Below are 16570 nucleotides of genomic sequence, written 5' to 3'. Positions count from 1 at the left end.
CCAATTGCTTCCCAAATTTTGGGGTGAATTTAAAAATGATGGGTTGTCTCCCAGGACCCATACTGACCCTCTGGTTAGGAACTGGGGTGCGGCCATTATGCCAAGTTTCACCGAATGCCCCTACGCTAGGGCACCCAGCAAGTATTGTAACGGAATGAGGCTGGGAATGGGCCCTCCTGCTTCATCTGCATTGATGTGCTGCGCCTGCAGCAGGAACAGGCCCAGCTCCACAGCCCCACCACGGACACTCTAGAAATCCCCAGGCATTGTAAAAGGAACAGAGACCTGACAAAATGGGTTTCCTTTGTGCCCAGGGAAATGGACATTGGGGGGCAAAAGTCTGGAAAATTGGCCTGAATAGGTTTAATCAAAACACATCATCACCGAAGACTTTTTAAAATTTTATTGAGGGCAAAAAGAAATGTTTAACCGTGATCTTGTATCTCAAATTTCCTCACATCGTTGAAAATATTCTTAATCATTTTTATCTTTATTCTACAGCAAGCAAGGGCAGAACAGGAGGAAGAGTTTATCAGTAACACCTTGTTTAAGAAGATTCAGGCTTTACAAAAAGAAAAAGAAACACTGGCTGTAAATTATGAGAAAGAAGAAGAATTCCTAACTAACGAACTCTCCCGCAAGCTGATGCAGGTAGGCTTATCGGGCGGTTAATATGCCCTGCTTTAGGATAAACTTGCTCAAAAAATTCAAATTATCCAGTAATTAAAGTTAAGCAAAGTAAATAGTTTGAATTAAGCCACTTTGAGGAGTGGAGTGTATATGAAAAACATGCATTTCAGACAACATGCGATCAGAATTTTATTTTTATGCTTAACATACATGCATTTCAAACTTGATCAAACCTACGTTTTCCTGTCCTATGTTCTACCAGATCAGCATACTTGTGATTAAACCTGAACATAAATCATGGGGGTTCTTTTATAATTAAATCCTACTAGTTACGCATGCATTGCTTATTTTCCCAGCTGCATATGCATGTTCTTTGAGAGAGTGTGGCACCAGTTGTCAGTCAACATGTTCCTTACTATATTTTGAAAAGCTTTGTTCGGCATCCACACAATTCACAGGAAGACACACAGATCAGAATTTTTGACTGCTTCCATAATGACTGTTAGTTACTCCTAGAATATCAATTTGTGCTGGTGGAAATTGTCTTAAGAATGTGTTCAGTACTGTTTCCTGTTGCGTTGTTTCTAATTGGTAAATTACATCACACAGTTGCATTCCTGCTGCATAACTTCAGTCTGTGCGGAATCAAAGGAATTACGTCCAGTCTTCGATGAGCTGCAGTTTCCTCCATTTAATAGCTTGCAGTTACTGCTGGATTTCAAAGGACACACCCGCTCCCCTTTCTTTCTACCCAATGAATCTGCAACCTGGACATTCAAATACATTGAAACCTAGTACCTTTAGCAATGCCTTCAACAAAGGCTGGGTTCCAGAGAAATAAAAATGGCTCATCAAACTATTGGACAGTTCAGCTGCACAAGGCAAAGGGGAAACACTGGATTTTGGCAGGTTTACCTTCGATTAGCTGGCCTTCCGTCCGCTTGAGTTTAAACAGCATCAGATTGATGCCATAATGGTATGAGTAATAAAGTTGCCTATTGGCTGAAAGCTCACGCTAATGTGCAACTTAACTTTCTTCCTTTCATAAGTGACATTCAGATGCATTTGTGACCGTGTCATTTTTCTTTGAAGTAAACATATTGGCCAGCTGTGTGAAAAATAACAAGGGATCATTTTATGAATTTGGGCACCCAACCGCAGTGCTTCGCCTGCTAGGAATGCATGTCATGAATTCAGCCTCGTGATTCTTTATCCGTTAAATGGACAGAAAACCATGGGTGCACGCTCAAATTCCCGATGTACGTCTTGGCAGGCAAAGCATTCGTGGTGGGCATGCAGATTTGTAAAACTGCCCCTGTACAGCTACTCTTTTTAGAAAGTGCCATACTTTCTGTCATTGTTCCCCACTTGCTTTGCTCTTGTTTTTCACTTTTTTAGTTGCAGCATGAAAAGGCTGAACTGGAACAGACACTGGAGCAGGAACAGGAGTTTCAAGTGAACAAACTGATGAAGAAGATCAAGAAGTTGGAGAATGATACTCTTTCCAAGCAGTTTACACTCGAACAGGTCGGCATCTCTTAACCCTTCGTTAGGAAATTGCTTCAGTTGTTTGCTCTGAGTTTGTTGATTTGGTTTCAGATACTCTTCTGGTTCTTGGGACTTGCTGATTATTTTTTTAAACTGCAAATCAGTGCTATTGATAATTTACTACATGATTATAAATGTGCACCCCTCCATTGATAATATGGCCCAGGTAGTTGTTTAGGAAGAGCGCTCCAGACCCTAAAACTCATTTCTCCCTGAAAACCAGTAAGAATTAAACCATTTTTCCCCACGTCTGCCTCCCAGGGATGTGGCTAGAAAGCCCTTAAATACCCAAGCTGTCTCCCTTTCCAATCCCTTAAGCATTAGCGCTCTTATAGAATCATACAGCACAGGAGGAGGCCTTTCGGCCCAGTGTGCATGTGCTGGCTCTTTACAAGAGCTATCCGATTAGAATAATAGAATGGTTACAGCAATGAAGGCGGCCATTTGGCCCGTTGAGCCCGTGCCGGCTCTCTGCAAGAGCACTTAAGCTAGTTCCACTCCCCCGCCCTTTGCCTGTAGCCCTGCAAATTTCTTTCCTTCAGATACTTATCCAACTCACTTTTGAAAGCCGTGATTGAATCCGCCTCCACTACCCTTTCAGGCACTGCATTCCAGATCTTAACCACTCGCCGAAACTAGGGTCTTCAATCTAAACAAAGCAAACTACGTAGGTATGAGGGGCAAGTTGGCTAAGGTAGATTGGGAAACTACATTAAAAGGTATGACGGTAGACAAGCAATGGCTAGCATTTAAAGAATTAATACATAATTTACAACAAATATACATTCCTTTTAAGGCACAAAAACCCCACAGGAAAAGTGGTCCAACCGTGGCTAACAAGAGAAGGTAAAGATAGTATTAGATCAAAGGAAGAGGCTTATAATGTTACCAAAAACAGTAGTAAGCCTGAGGATTGGGAGGATTTTAGAATTCGGCAAAGGAGGGCCAAGAAATTGATAAAGGGAAAATAGAATATGAGAGTAAACTAGCGAGAGACATAAAAACTGTAAAAGCTTCTATAGGTATGTAAAAAGGAAAAGATTAGCAAAAGTAAATGTGGGTCCCTTACAGGCTGAGACAGGAGAAATGATAATGGGGAATAAGGAAATGGCAGAGAAATTAAACACATACTTTGTGTGTCTGTCTTCACGGAAGACGACGCAAAAAACTTCCCGGAAATACTGGAGAAGCAAGGCTCTAGCAAGAATGAGGAACTGAAAGAAATTAGTATTAGTAGAAAGATAGTACTAGAGAAATTAATGGGACTGAAAACCGATAAATCCCCTGGACCTGATGGCCTATATCCTAGGGTTTTGAAAGTGGTGGTTATAGAGATAGTGGATGCATTGGTTGTCATTTTCCAAAATTCCATAGATTCTAGAACAGTTCCCACGGATTGGAAGGTAGCAAATGTAACCCACTATTTAAGAAAGGAGGGAGAGAGAAAATGAGGAACTACAGACCAGTTAGCCTGACATCAATAGTGGGGACAATGCTAGAATCTATTATTAAGGACGTGGTAACAGGACACTTAGAAAATAATAATAGGATTGGGCAGAGTCAACGCAGATTTATGAAAGGGAAATCGTTTTTGACAAATCTGTTAGTTTTTTGAGGTTGTAACTAGCAGAATAGATAAGGGGGAACCAGTGGATGTGGTGTATTTGGATTTTCAGAAGGCATTCGATAAGGTGCCACACAAGAGGTTATTAAACAAAATTAGGGCTCATGGGATTGGGGGTAATATACTAGCATGGATTGAGGATTGGTTAAAGGACAGAAAAGAGAGTAGGAATATACGGGTCATTTTCGAGTTGGCAGACTGTAACTAGTGGGTTACCGCAAGGATCAGTGCTTGGGCTTCAGCTAGTCACAATCTACATCAATGATTTGGATGAGGGGACCAAATGTAATATATCCAAGTTTGCTGATGATACAAAGCTGGGTGGGAATGTAAGTTGTAAGGAGGATGCAAGGAGGCTTCAAGGGAGATATAGACAGGCTAAGTGAGTGGGCAAGAACATAGCAAATGGAATATAACGTGGAGAAATGTGAAGTTATCCACTTTGGTAGGAAAAATAGAAAAGCCGAGTTTTTTAAATGGTGAAAGATTGGGAAATGTTGGTGTTCAGAGGGACCTGGGTGTCCTTGTACATGAGTCACTGAAAGTTAACATGCAGGTACAGCAAGCAGTTAAGAAAGCAAATGGTATGTTGGCCTTTATTACAAGAGGATTTGAGTATAAGAGTAAAGATGTCTTACTACAATTATATAGGGCCCTGGTGAGACCACACCTGGAGTATTGTGTTCAATTTTGGTCTCCTTACCTAAGGAAGGATATACTTGCCATAGAGGGAGTGCAACGAAGGTTCACCAGACAGATTCCTGGGATGGGGGGGGGGGATTGTCCTTTTGAGGAGAGATTGAGTAGACTAGGCCTATATTCTCCAGAGTTTAGAAGAATGAGAGGTGATCTCATTGAAACATACAAAATTCTTACAGGGCTTGACAGGGTAGATGCAGGGAGGATGTTTCCCCCTGGCTGGGGAGTCTAGAACCAGGGGTCACAGTCTCAGAATAAGGGGTCGGCCATTTAGGAGTGAGATGAGGAGAAATTTCTTCACTCAGGGTGGTGAATCTTTGGAATTCTCTACCCCAGAGTGTTGTGGAGGCTCAGTCGTTGAGTATATTCAAGACAGAGATTGATAGATTTTTGAATATTAAGGGAATCAAGGGATACGGGGATAGTGCAAGAAAGTGGAGATGAGGTAGATGATCAGCCATGATCTTATTGAATGGTGGAGCAGGCTTGAAGGGTCAAATGGCCTACTCCTGCTCCTAATACTTATGTTCTTATGCGTAAAAAAAAAAATTCTTACGTCCGCTTTGGTTCTTTTGCCAATCACCTTAAATCTGTGTCCTTTGGTTCTCAACTCTTCTGCCAATGGGACCAGTTTCCCTTTATCTACTCCGTCCAGACCCCTCATGATTTTGAACACCTCTATCAAATCTCCTCTCAACCTTCTCTGCTCCAAGGAGAACAACCCCAGCTTCTCCAGTCTATCAACGTAACTGAAGTCCCTCATTCCTGGAATCATTCTCGTAAATCTTTTCTGCACCCTCTCTAAGGCCTTCACATCCTTCCTAAATTGCGCTGCCCAGAATTGGACATCGTACTCCAGTTGGGGCTGAACCAGTGTTTTATAAAGGTTCATCATAATTTCCACACTGAGGTACTCTGTACCTCTATTTATGAAGCCCAGGATCCCGCAAGCCTTTTTAACTGCTTTCTCAACCTGTTCTGCCACCTTCAACGATTTGTGCACACATACCCCCAGGTCTCTCTCTTTGTGCACCCCCTTTAGGATTGTACCATTTAGTTTATATGTCCTCTCCTCATTCTTTCTACCAAAATGTATCACTTCACGCTTTTCTGTGTTAAATTTCTTCTGCCACGTGTCCGCCCATTTCACCAGCCTGTCTTCCTGAAGTCTATCACTCTCCTCCCCACTGTTCACTATACTTCCAAGTTTTGTGTCATCTGCACATTTTGAAATTGTGCCTTGTACACCCACATCCAAGCCATTAATATATATCAAGAAAAGCAGTGGTCCTAGTACCGACCCTTGGGGAACACTATGGTATACCTTCCTCCAGTCTGAAAAACAACCGTTCACCACTACTCTCTGTTCCCTAAGATTAGTCCCACTCTCTTGCTCTTTCCCCATAGCCCAACAGATTTTTCCTGTACTCCTTTTGTGCAGGCCGGCAAGGTCGGTGAATACAAGCAACTGATCTGCCTTCTGGCTATTGAAACTCCTGTCTGAAATGCCAGCAGCAGTCCCATGGGGCCAGCAGGAGTGCCGACTGAAGTGCTTTCTTTGCCTGCTAACTTGCCTGTTGCAGCTCTTCCTTGAGCTCAAATTCAACCCAGCACAAAATCCTGTAGCAGTACCAGCTAGTCCTCCTTAAATGGAGCTGCTCTCTTGTTTCTGCAGCGGAACACTGGGGATTCTTCAGCCTAAGAGGATGCACAAGTCGCCCTGCCCTCATCACCACACCCAGGAGGACTGAAACAGAAATGCTGTTTCCAAAATAAGCAATTCCTTGCTATCTTGACACACTACTCCTCCCCCATGACCAACCACTGACATTCACTGCCTAGCACTGAAGCCAGCAACAGCGACCGCAAAAACCTTCAACACTACCCATGGAGGAGGACCTATGACTCAAACAACCAACTCCTGGCCACAAAGTAGCTGTGACTAAATCACAACATCCGCAGGCACCTTCCTTGACTGAAAGGTGGAAATGAGAAAGCTTCCTGATTACTTTCCAGTAATGAGTGAAAATTGAGGAGGGAGATGGAATCACCGCCACCTAGGTTCAAAAAGTCTTCGTGGGAGTTGCAGACTTCAATCTTGCCATTGTTGAACTGGAAAGTTTTGGTTCGTGATGTCGATCACTAAGGAATCGAGCGGCATTGAATCGGTACAGTTGGGTGTCTTCAGTGTACACGTAGGGAAACTGACCCAAGATTTTGAATGCAGGGGTAGAAATTTTTCTTGGGTGTTAAAATGGGCGGTACCACATTGGCCGCCTGTTATATGCCCCACCTGATATTCGATTCAATTGACTGCAATGGAATTTAATATCGGACAGGGCCTAAAACAGGTGGTCGATGTAATACCACCTATTTTGTTCTACCGCTCAAGACAAATTTCTACATGGTTTTTCATGGGCAATATACAGTACTGACAAAGAACAGGAAGGGCCATGGACAAGGCCATGGAATACACTGGAGATGACTGGGCAGAATGTGAAAACAACAAAATATACTGAATAATTTGGGACAGGCAGCCAGTAGAGGTGGTGCTGCAGAAGTGTACCAGAGAGAAGAGGGGGTGGAGGAAGATGGAATGGTCAATTCTGTCAAAAGCTGCGAGCAAGTTAATTGCAATGGCGAATCATCATCTTCTTAGGCAGTCCCTCGGAACCGGAACATTAAAAATGAGTTTGCAGGTGACTGATGAGTCCAATGCGGGACCTACAGTCTCTGTCACAGGTGGGGCAGACGGTGGTTGAAGGGGCGGGTGGGTGGGGTGCTTGGGTTGACGTGCGCTTCTTGCGCTGCCTGCGCTTGACTTCTACTTGCTCCCGGCGAAGAGACTCGGTGTTCGGCACCTTCCCGGATGCTTCTCCTCCATTTTGTGCGGTCTTGGGCCAGGAATTCCCAGGTGTCGGTGGGGATGTTACACTTCTTCAAGGAGGCTTTGAGGGTGTCCTTGAAATATTTCCTCTGCCCACCTGGGGCTCTCTTGCTGTGCCGGAGTTCCGAGTAGAGCGCTTGTTTTGGGAATCTCGTATCGGGCATGTGGACAATGTGACCCGTCCATCGGAGCTGATCAAGCGTGGTCAAAGCTTCAATGCTGGTGATGTTGGCCTGAGCAAGAACACTGACGTTGGTGCGCCTATCCTGCCAATGGATTTGCAGGATCTTGTGGAGGCAGCGTTGATGGTACCTCTCCAGTGCTTTGAGGTGCCTGCTGTCCATGGTCCATGTCTCTGAGGCATACAGCAGGGCGGGTATCACTGCTGCTCTGTAGACCATGAGCTTAGTGCCGGGTTTGAGGTCCTGGTCTTCAAACACTCTCTTCCTCGGGCGACCGAAGGCTGCACTGACACACTGAAGGCGGTGTTGGACTTCGTCGTCGACGTCTGCCCTTGTTGACAGTAGGCTCCCGAGGTATGGAAAGTTGTCCAAGGCCTTGTTGTGGATTTTGATAATCGGGAGGCAGCACTGTGTGGCGGGGGCAGGTTGGTAGAGAACCTTTGTCTTACGGATGTTTAGTGTAAGGCCCATGCTCTCGTACGCTTCGGTGAAGGTGTTGACGATGGTTTGGAGTTCGACCTCTGAGTGCAGACGCAAGCGTTGTCTGCATACTGTAATTCGACGATAGAGGATGGGACGACCTTGGATCTGGACTGGAGGTGACGGAGGTTGAACAGTTTCCTGTTTGTTTTGTAAATTAGCTCCACTCCAGCGGGGAGCTTACTGAGGGTGAGATGGAGCATTGCAGCAAGGAAGATCGAGAAGAGTGTTAGTGCGATGACACAGCCTTGCTTAACCCTGGTTCGTACGTGAATTGGGTCTGTGGTGGAACCGTTGGTCAGGGTCACAGCTTGCATGTTGTCGTGAAGCAGGCGGAGGATGGTGACAAACTTTTGAGGGCAGCTGAATTTGAGGAGGACACTCCATAATCCCTCACGGTTGACAGTGTCGAAGGCCTTTGTGAGATCAAAGCTAGCACTGTGGTGATAGTCACACAAGATAATTGAATTTGGCACGGGCGATTTTGGTGTTGTGGACAGATTGGAAACTGGACTGGAGAGAGCTGAGCAGAATCCTGGGAGGGCTGGTGAGGGATTGGGGGAACTTGAGAGAGGAGGTGAGGTTGAAAATGAGGTGGTAGTTAAAGAGATCAGAGGGTTGAAGGTAGGCTTTTTGAGAAGAAGAAAAAAGGCAGAGGTTGAGTGGTAAGGGTGGGGGAGGTTGGTGTTGCAGGGAACAGGAATCTGTTGAGCGCTGAGATGGGGGATAAACTAGAGTGCTGCAGGCAGGCAGAAGTGTGACAGGAGAGGGCGGGGGCAGAGGCAGCCGCTGGATGGCCTCCATTTTCGAGACAAAGCCATGAGTACATTGGATTGGGTGTACAAGTGACATGGTAGTTTGAGGGGCAGGCAGGGAGATCAGCATTGAAGTTTGGGGTTAACAGTATTCCAATCTGAAAATCAAATACATTTCATACTTTTGATAATTTACAGAGGCCAATCGGGCTTCTGTCATTTGGAATTTAGTAATCATTTAGACTACTGTGAATTTTGAATTGAATTCCAAACTATTAAAATTGCATCTGTTTGTGCAGCGTATACTTGTGAGAACATACAAGTAGTAGTAGAAGAATGAAAAACACAGAATGTTTTTTGCAATCTTCTGCCTTTATTTGCGAAGCATTTTGTAAACTTTGCACAGTCTTAAATCTCAATCAATTGAAGATTGTGTGCAGGTATAGAGCAATTTTTTTTAGAATGATTATTTTGAATTGCCTACTCATAGTCTGCATACCCGTGGGCTCTGACTATTAAGTTAAAATTTGAGAATTAACTGAATAAATGTGTGTGAATATATGTAAATATATTATATAATGTATAATTAATCATATTTGCAAAATTCTGCATTCTGTTTGGATAGATGTGCAAGCATTGTTCTCAGTACCACTTTATAGCTTCTATCTTTCCACTTTTAAATGTGTACCTTTTGGGGAAACCTTTTTTGTGTATGCAAAATGATAGTTTTCCAGGTTATACAGTCTGAATTACAAACACTATATTAGTATTCTAAATACTGTCTCTCAGAATCCTGCACAACAGTATTGTGGCACAGAAAATGGCCCAGGATAAGGGATGCATACTACCTCTTTACAATACATTGCATTATCGTGCTGATAGAAAGTATGCCATCCATTAAGAGCAAAATATTTGACCTAGCGCTTCATTTTGTTTGCAGCTGAGACGTGAGAAAATTGACCTTGAAAATACCTTGGAACAAGAACAAGAAGCATTAGTAAATCGACTATGGAAACGCATGGACAAACTGGAAGCAGAGAAGCGGTAAGTTTCTTCGCTCTTTAACTGTTCAACTTCTTTTGTACTGTGCACGAATATTTCATCAACAAGTCATTAGCAAGAAGATAAACATAAAACTAGAATGTTATGTATGGAGATACAGTAGGGAAATATTACACTAGACCTACTTAATGTTAGAATAATTAATCTGATTGCCTGAGGATGTCTAATTGCAGAAGGTGGGGGAGAGGTTATGTTCTCTCCCGCATAGAGAGAATTTTGAAAACCATTGCCCTACAGTGCATGGGAGACAAGGAATGAAGAAAGGTTGATTACCTACCTCATGGGGTTGTCTTTCTTGCAGTGATGTATGCATCCTCTACCTAATTTAATCCCACCTATTTATTCTTTGTAGAACGGTATAGATTGGGGAAGGGAGGGAAAGCTAGTGTTAGTTCGTCACTATAGTTTCAGGTCAAAGCAAACTAGCAAATCAGTGTAGGTTTTGGGGGCTTTATGCAGGATTGGATCACCATGTGTGGCACTGCTTGACTGCAATGGCGTGACATTTTCACGAGTACGCCACATGGTTTCTCCAGAGCTTTACCAAGCTTGGCTTCCCTTCTGCGGAGTGTGGGGAGGACAGGCTTCATTTGAAGAATACACATCCTACAGGGTAGGTGAACACTCTGACCTTAACGAATACACTTTGTTTAATAATACATCATTGGGTATGTTAATTTTAAGCTTTTAAAATATTACTGTGGTAACTTGTCCATGAAAATCAGACTGTTGTCTGACTTGGCCTGCTTTTCTCTACACTTGTTAATTAAAGCTTGATTAGTACATTTTTGAATCAAAATGTACTTTATTGTGGCTTAGTTTCTAAGTATTTCTTAATTCAGCATTCTGCAGGAGAAACTAGACCAGCCGGTGTCTGCCCCACCATCGCCGAGGGACATTTCCATGGAAATAGACTCGCCAGAAAACATGATGCGACATATCAGATTTTTGAAGAATGAGGTAGAGAGGCTAAAAAAGCAACTCCGAGCTGCCCAGTTACAGCGTAAGTTCCACCATAAACTTGAAATGCCACGATGGTGCAAATTGATTTTTCAACTACGCCATTTCCATTGTTATCAAGTAATTCTTTAAAATCAATTTAGGCAACAACTGCGTGCTTTAGGTTTTTTTAAATCATGTCTCACTGCTGTAGAAAGAAAACTAAATTTGCTGGGACCGGATGGTGCACAAGATTAGATCCAGCCCTTCACGTCCTGGATTCAAAGACACCCCAGCTCGATGAGATTAAAGCCTGCCGTCTCTCCCGAGATTCAGACTGGTGCAGGGGCAGTGTTCTTCTGGGGCTGTGCCCAAATAGAAGGAAATTTTCACTCTACATTTAATTGTGATATGCTTTGCTCGTGCTTGATGTTGACGCAGGGTGCCTGAAATAGAACGTGTCCCATTCCTTTTTTGAGCACAAAGCCTCACAGAATGGAGTCATAAAAATAAAGTTGGGGTGTAAGTTCCTCATTTATTAACTCTCCTGTGTGAACTGAATGCTAATATATCATCATATAATACAGGCAAAAAAGCAAGGGAATAGAATTGGAATAGATGTGTCCAGTTGAAGAGCTAACACTGGTACAGGCTCAATGGTCCGAATGGCTGCCTTCTGTGCATTAGAAAACCTCAATTATTTGCATTGACCAGTGATCTATTCATAAAAGATCACCAGATATTTTGAAAGCTATAGTTTGACTCAATCGAAGTTCATAAGGACACTTGAGATTTCCACCTCTCCCCTCCCCACACCCCAACACCTCTTCAGAAAGCTTTTATGCCATGTTGAGGCACACTGAGCAGTGCTACATGAGCATTTAGTGCAGCGGGAAAGTGCGTGCGCATGAATGGGAGCAGCTGCAGTTCCTCTGCACAGTTCTGCTTCAATCAACAGCTTTTATGTCCTTGTACATTGTACTTTGTTTATTATTAGATACCTTTCTTGCGATTTATTTTCACCTTTTTTTATTGACGTTATCAAGTACTATTCACCTAGTTTCTACAGTAAGTAAATCACACACTTCCTTGCAGGTCTGAATCAGCAGTTACACTTGTCACCATATGCAATTTTTTCTTGGCGCCTTCACCTTTCATTCCGACAGCTTCTCATTTAGTTTGGAATTTCGTCTCTGCCTGTTTTGGTTTTTTTGAGTTACAAAACCATGCAGCCTTCAGCTGATACTTCACTCATTTCAAACCTTACAGATACAGAGAAAATGGCACAGTATTTAGAAGAAGAACGCCACATGAGGGAAGAGAATCTGAGGCTCCAGCGTAAACTGCAAAGAGAAATGGAAAGGAGAGAGGCCCTCTGCAGGCAGCTGTCGGAAAGCGAGTCTAGCTTAGAAATGGACGATGAAAGGTTTGTGTGCTGGGAATTGTCTCTAAAGCGATTTATTTCTATCATAGTTGAACATGCAGTGGAACTATAAAAAAAAAAATTAAAAAAACCTGCTCAATTTTAATATTTTTTTTTAAAGTCTGTTATAAAATACATAGAAGTTACAACATGAAAACAGGTCATTGGGCCCAACCAGTCTGTGTTGACGTTTATCTTCCACGTGAGCTCATAGTTTTAATCACATTTAGTGACCCTGTTCCCATATCCCTACAACTCCTTTCCCTTCATTCATCTTCCAATCTAATCTTGACTGTTGATACAGTTTTTGCCTCAACCACTAACCCTGGAAGTGAATTCAACAAACTTACAGCTGTCTGTGTGAAGAATTTTATCCTGCCTCCTGTTTTAAATCTCTTACATTTATTCTTGTACGTTTGGCCCCCCATTCTTGACCCTCAGCTGCTGGACACCATCTGCTTCTATCTACCCTGTTTGTTCTAATGATAAAAGACCCAATTTTTCAGGTCCTTCACTGTTTTACTTTAATCCAGTGTCAGCTGTGGCTCAGTAGGTAGTACCCTTGCCTCTGAGTCAGAAGGTTGTGGATTCAAGTCCCACTCCAGACACACAACTCTAGGCTGACACTCCAGTGCAGTGCTGAGGGATTGCTGCACTGTCGGCGGTGCTGTCTTTCGGATGAGACGTCGATGGCCCCGTCTGCTCTCATTTGGATGTAAAAGATCCCATGGCACTATTTTGAAGAAGAGCAGGGAGTTATCCCCAGTGTCCATGCCAATATTTATCCTTCAATCAACAAACTAAAACAGATTATCTGGTCATTATCACATTGCTGTTTGTGGGAGTTTGCTGTGTGCAGAATTGGCTGCCGCGTTTCCTACATTACAACAGTGACTACACATCAAAAGTACTTCATTGGCTGTAAAGCGCTTTGGGACATCTGCTGGTCGTGAAAGGCGCTATATAAATGTAAGTTTTTTTTTCTTTTTCTTTGTTGTTCTGTTTTTCTTTGTTTTCTTTTTTCTTTTCCTTTCCTCCCCTCCCCGATCTGATGCCTCTGCATACTCCAACTCCTTCCCTTTCTTTCATTAAGTTCCCGCTCCACTCTATAGCTTCCCCAACCCCTCATTAAACTCATCTCATCCATAATGAATACGTGAATGCCCTCTTCTCCTGACATCAACTAGTCTATCTTCCATCACTATTCTGACATTGTTATCCCTCAATTTAAAAAAAACCCCAACTGTAATCCATTCTTAGAGCAGTAATTAGAGCATGTCATTGCTCCATCTCCAAACTTCACCTCCTGGAGCATGTTATTGCTCCATCTCCAAACTTCACCTCCTGGAGCATGTCATTGCTCCATCTCCAAACTTCACCTCCTGGAGCATGTCATTGCTCCATCTCCAAACTTCACCTCCTGGAGCATGTCATTGCTCCATCTCCAAACTTCACCTCCTGGAGCATGTCATTGCTCCATCTCCAAACTTCACCTCCTGGAGCATGTCATTGCCTTCCAACTATGCTCACACCTCTCCTATTGCTGCCTCTTTGGGATTCTAATCCGGCCTCTGCCCTGTCCACAGCACCGAAGCTGTGATGGTCAGATTAACAACTGACATGCTATGTGGTTGTAGCTCAGTGTGCCTCCTAATATCTTCTTTGACCTCTCTACTGCCTTTGACATCATCGACCACTCCCTCCTTCTCCGTCTCTTCTCCACAGTCCGTTTCCATGACACTGGCCCATTATGGCTCCACTGTCACATTGTAAATACTACATCTCCAACAGATTCTCCTCCCATTCCTACACAGTCACCTCCATCCTTTGAGCCCTCATTCATTTTCATCCTACCTTTTGGTAATATTTGGATGCCGTGAGTCATCTTCCACATGCATGCCAGTGCCCAGTTTTCTACCTCCATTGATTCCAGAACAGTTGCGACTCATTCCTTTTTAACATTGATGCATGGATTAGTTGAAATTTCTTGCAGCTCACTGATGGGAGAAGCAAAGCAATTGTTCTCTGGTTTCATCAGCACCTACATGCTCCCAACGTCAATCTCTCCAGTTGCCTCTAGAGGCCACGTCCAGGGATCGCTTTTTCCGTTCTGAAACGTGGCATTCCTCAGTCCTGAAGCCCTAATCTATTCTCTTATTGCCTCACCTATACTGTTAGTACCTCATATATTGGATGAAATCTTTCCTTCTGAATAATGAATATATGGTTGTCTCCTGCAAAATCAGTTGATTTATCTCCTACAAACAAGAGCTGCCTAAATAAGTGGCTTGGAGCAACCTTGAATTTATAGAGTGTAGACGGAGATGATCAAATCGTCACAGGATTCACTGATTCCTATGTTGGTTCAGTGATGGAAATATGGGGATTGATAATGTTGAGAATCAATCAATTGTCATATTGCTACGGAAATATTTATGCAGAACACCCTCGGGTGTTTAAATGAGTGAAGTAGATAGTTCATTATAGGGTAAATTCAAATAGACGTGAGCCTTTTCGTGTTCTGTATATTATAGGTTAAATTTGCCGATACGCCTCCCAGTGGGAACATGAACTCTGAGCACAGGTTGGAGAATTTGTGCTACAGAGTTATAGCTCAATTTCTAACTGATACCACTCCCCACTAGGAGCACAGGATCGGTGTATTTACTTGCATACAATTGAATCAATCTTGTTCTTTGCATATAAGCAGATGAAGTAACACGGAGGGTGTTCATGTCAAAATGAAACAATGAATATATGGTAGTCTCCTGCAAATCGGTTAATTTATGTCCAAAAAACCTTGCTGTATCATGCTATGTATTGGTAGGGTGCAGGATCACACTATTGATTCTCCACACAGCCAGGTTCCAATTGTGGGCACGCTATTTTGGGGTAGTTGACGAGCATTAACTCATTGATTTATCTTCAAGTGCAAAATCTGGGATGCAAATTACACGGAGGTATTTTGTTTAAAGGAATTTGGGAGTAAATGAGACTTTTTTGATCATTTCTGTAGGTCTAAAATTTGGATATAGTCAAATGTGTGTATCGTGCAATTTTATGCGTAGAGTTGCTAAGTCAGCACTCTTGTTTTCCAGATATTTTAATGAGATGTCCGCACAGGGTCTTAGACCTCGCACTGTATCCAGTCCTATTCCTTACACACCATCTCCAAGTTCCAGCAGGCCTATATCTCCTGGTATGTATTAGACTCAACAGTTATGCTCACTAGAAAAATGAAACCACTACCACCTTGACTTCCAGTGGTGTCTTCTGACAGATAAGTGGAGAACTATATCAGTGTGAGAGTTTGTGGAGAAACTGTCCCCAGTGGCTTAGTGGGTAGGGGAATTGCCTGATGTAACACTGAGCAACACCGAGTAAAGATCCCAGGTTCAATTCCGGTTCTCTGCTGATCCAGGACATTACAATAGCCTTCATGCTCATTGGGTGGGGGATGGATAAACAATGGTTTATGATTTTGATCATTGTCCAGTGACTCCTAGAACATGCTTGTAGTAACCTGCAGATACTCACTGTTTAGGTTCACATTTGATGGGGTAACAGAAGATTGCCAGATCACAGACCCCAACATACGACAACTGTATAATTTGGGAGAGGAGGAGAGGAAAAGGGGGGAAAGTTAGTAATTTAAAATAAAATGGTGATGGACTCTAATATTTACAGCTACTTTCCCAATCAAAGGGTGGTTTAGATACGTACTGAAAGGCAGGATTTAAAAAAAAAAAAATACTTGGATGCCTGATGCAGTGGGGATTGTATATTCAAAAGATGTTCCTGGTAGTTGCAGTAATAGATTGTGGGATTCGTTTGGGGAATGAATTTGAATCCCACTCTCAAAGTTTTAAATTGAGTAACTTCCTTCGAGTGAGTTTCACTTGCTGTTAGGTGTGCCTTTAAATTGTCTTAAAGCATTCTGCCACCAGAGGAAAAAACTAACGTATTCTGCTTGAAAAGCAGAGCGAACACAACCCAATGTGTAAAAAGCTGAGTTTACGCTGTATGTGGAGTTGGTTAGTGCTGCAGCAAGTGATCAGATTTACATTGTATTTTGACTATAAGCAGTAAATGGAGAATGACCTGGCCTTGTGTATATGTTTCCTTTCTAGGACTATCTTATGCAAGCCATAGTGTTGGTTTTACTCCCCCTACTACCTTGACTCGTGCTGGAATGTCCTATTACACCTCACCTGGTCTTCATGTACAGCATATGGGAACTTCGCATGGTATTGCGGTGAGTAAAGCAACGAGTGAATAACGTCTATTCATATATAGTTAATAAAGTTTTGTGTATTTGGAGTATGGGGAAAGGGGTAACAC

The 16570-nt window shown here is 42.9% G+C and overlaps 1 protein-coding gene across 2 annotated transcripts in view; it reads left to right on the top strand.

The window, feature by feature from the left end:
- The window catches only part of ccdc6b (coiled-coil domain containing 6b), a 74073-nt gene that overhangs the window by 44101 nt on the left and 13402 nt on the right, over positions 1–16570 (top strand). Inside the window, exons 2-8 of one of the 2 annotated variants that reach the window (XM_085994916.1) lie at positions 502–651; positions 2029–2157; positions 9746–9849; positions 10710–10870; positions 12076–12232; positions 15328–15428; positions 16360–16484. In XM_085994916.1, the coding sequence (XP_085851042.1) occupies positions 502–651; positions 2029–2157; positions 9746–9849; positions 10710–10870; positions 12076–12232; positions 15328–15428; positions 16360–16484 (927 nt within the window). The remainder of the gene's footprint in view (positions 1–501; positions 652–2028; positions 2158–9745; positions 9850–10709; positions 10871–12075; positions 12233–15327; positions 15429–16359; positions 16485–16570) is intronic. The other variant, XM_085994917.1, reaches the window with a different exon arrangement.

The sequence above is a fragment of the Somniosus microcephalus genome, chromosome 8 (genome assembly GCF_052327205.1).
Source record: "Somniosus microcephalus isolate GS21.2 chromosome 8, FLI_Smic_1.0, whole genome shotgun sequence".
Taxonomy (NCBI): domain Eukaryota; kingdom Metazoa; phylum Chordata; class Chondrichthyes; order Squaliformes; family Somniosidae; genus Somniosus; species Somniosus microcephalus.
The sequence above is the reverse complement of the archived record's forward strand: the minus strand, read 5'-3'. Positions and strand labels throughout refer to the sequence as shown.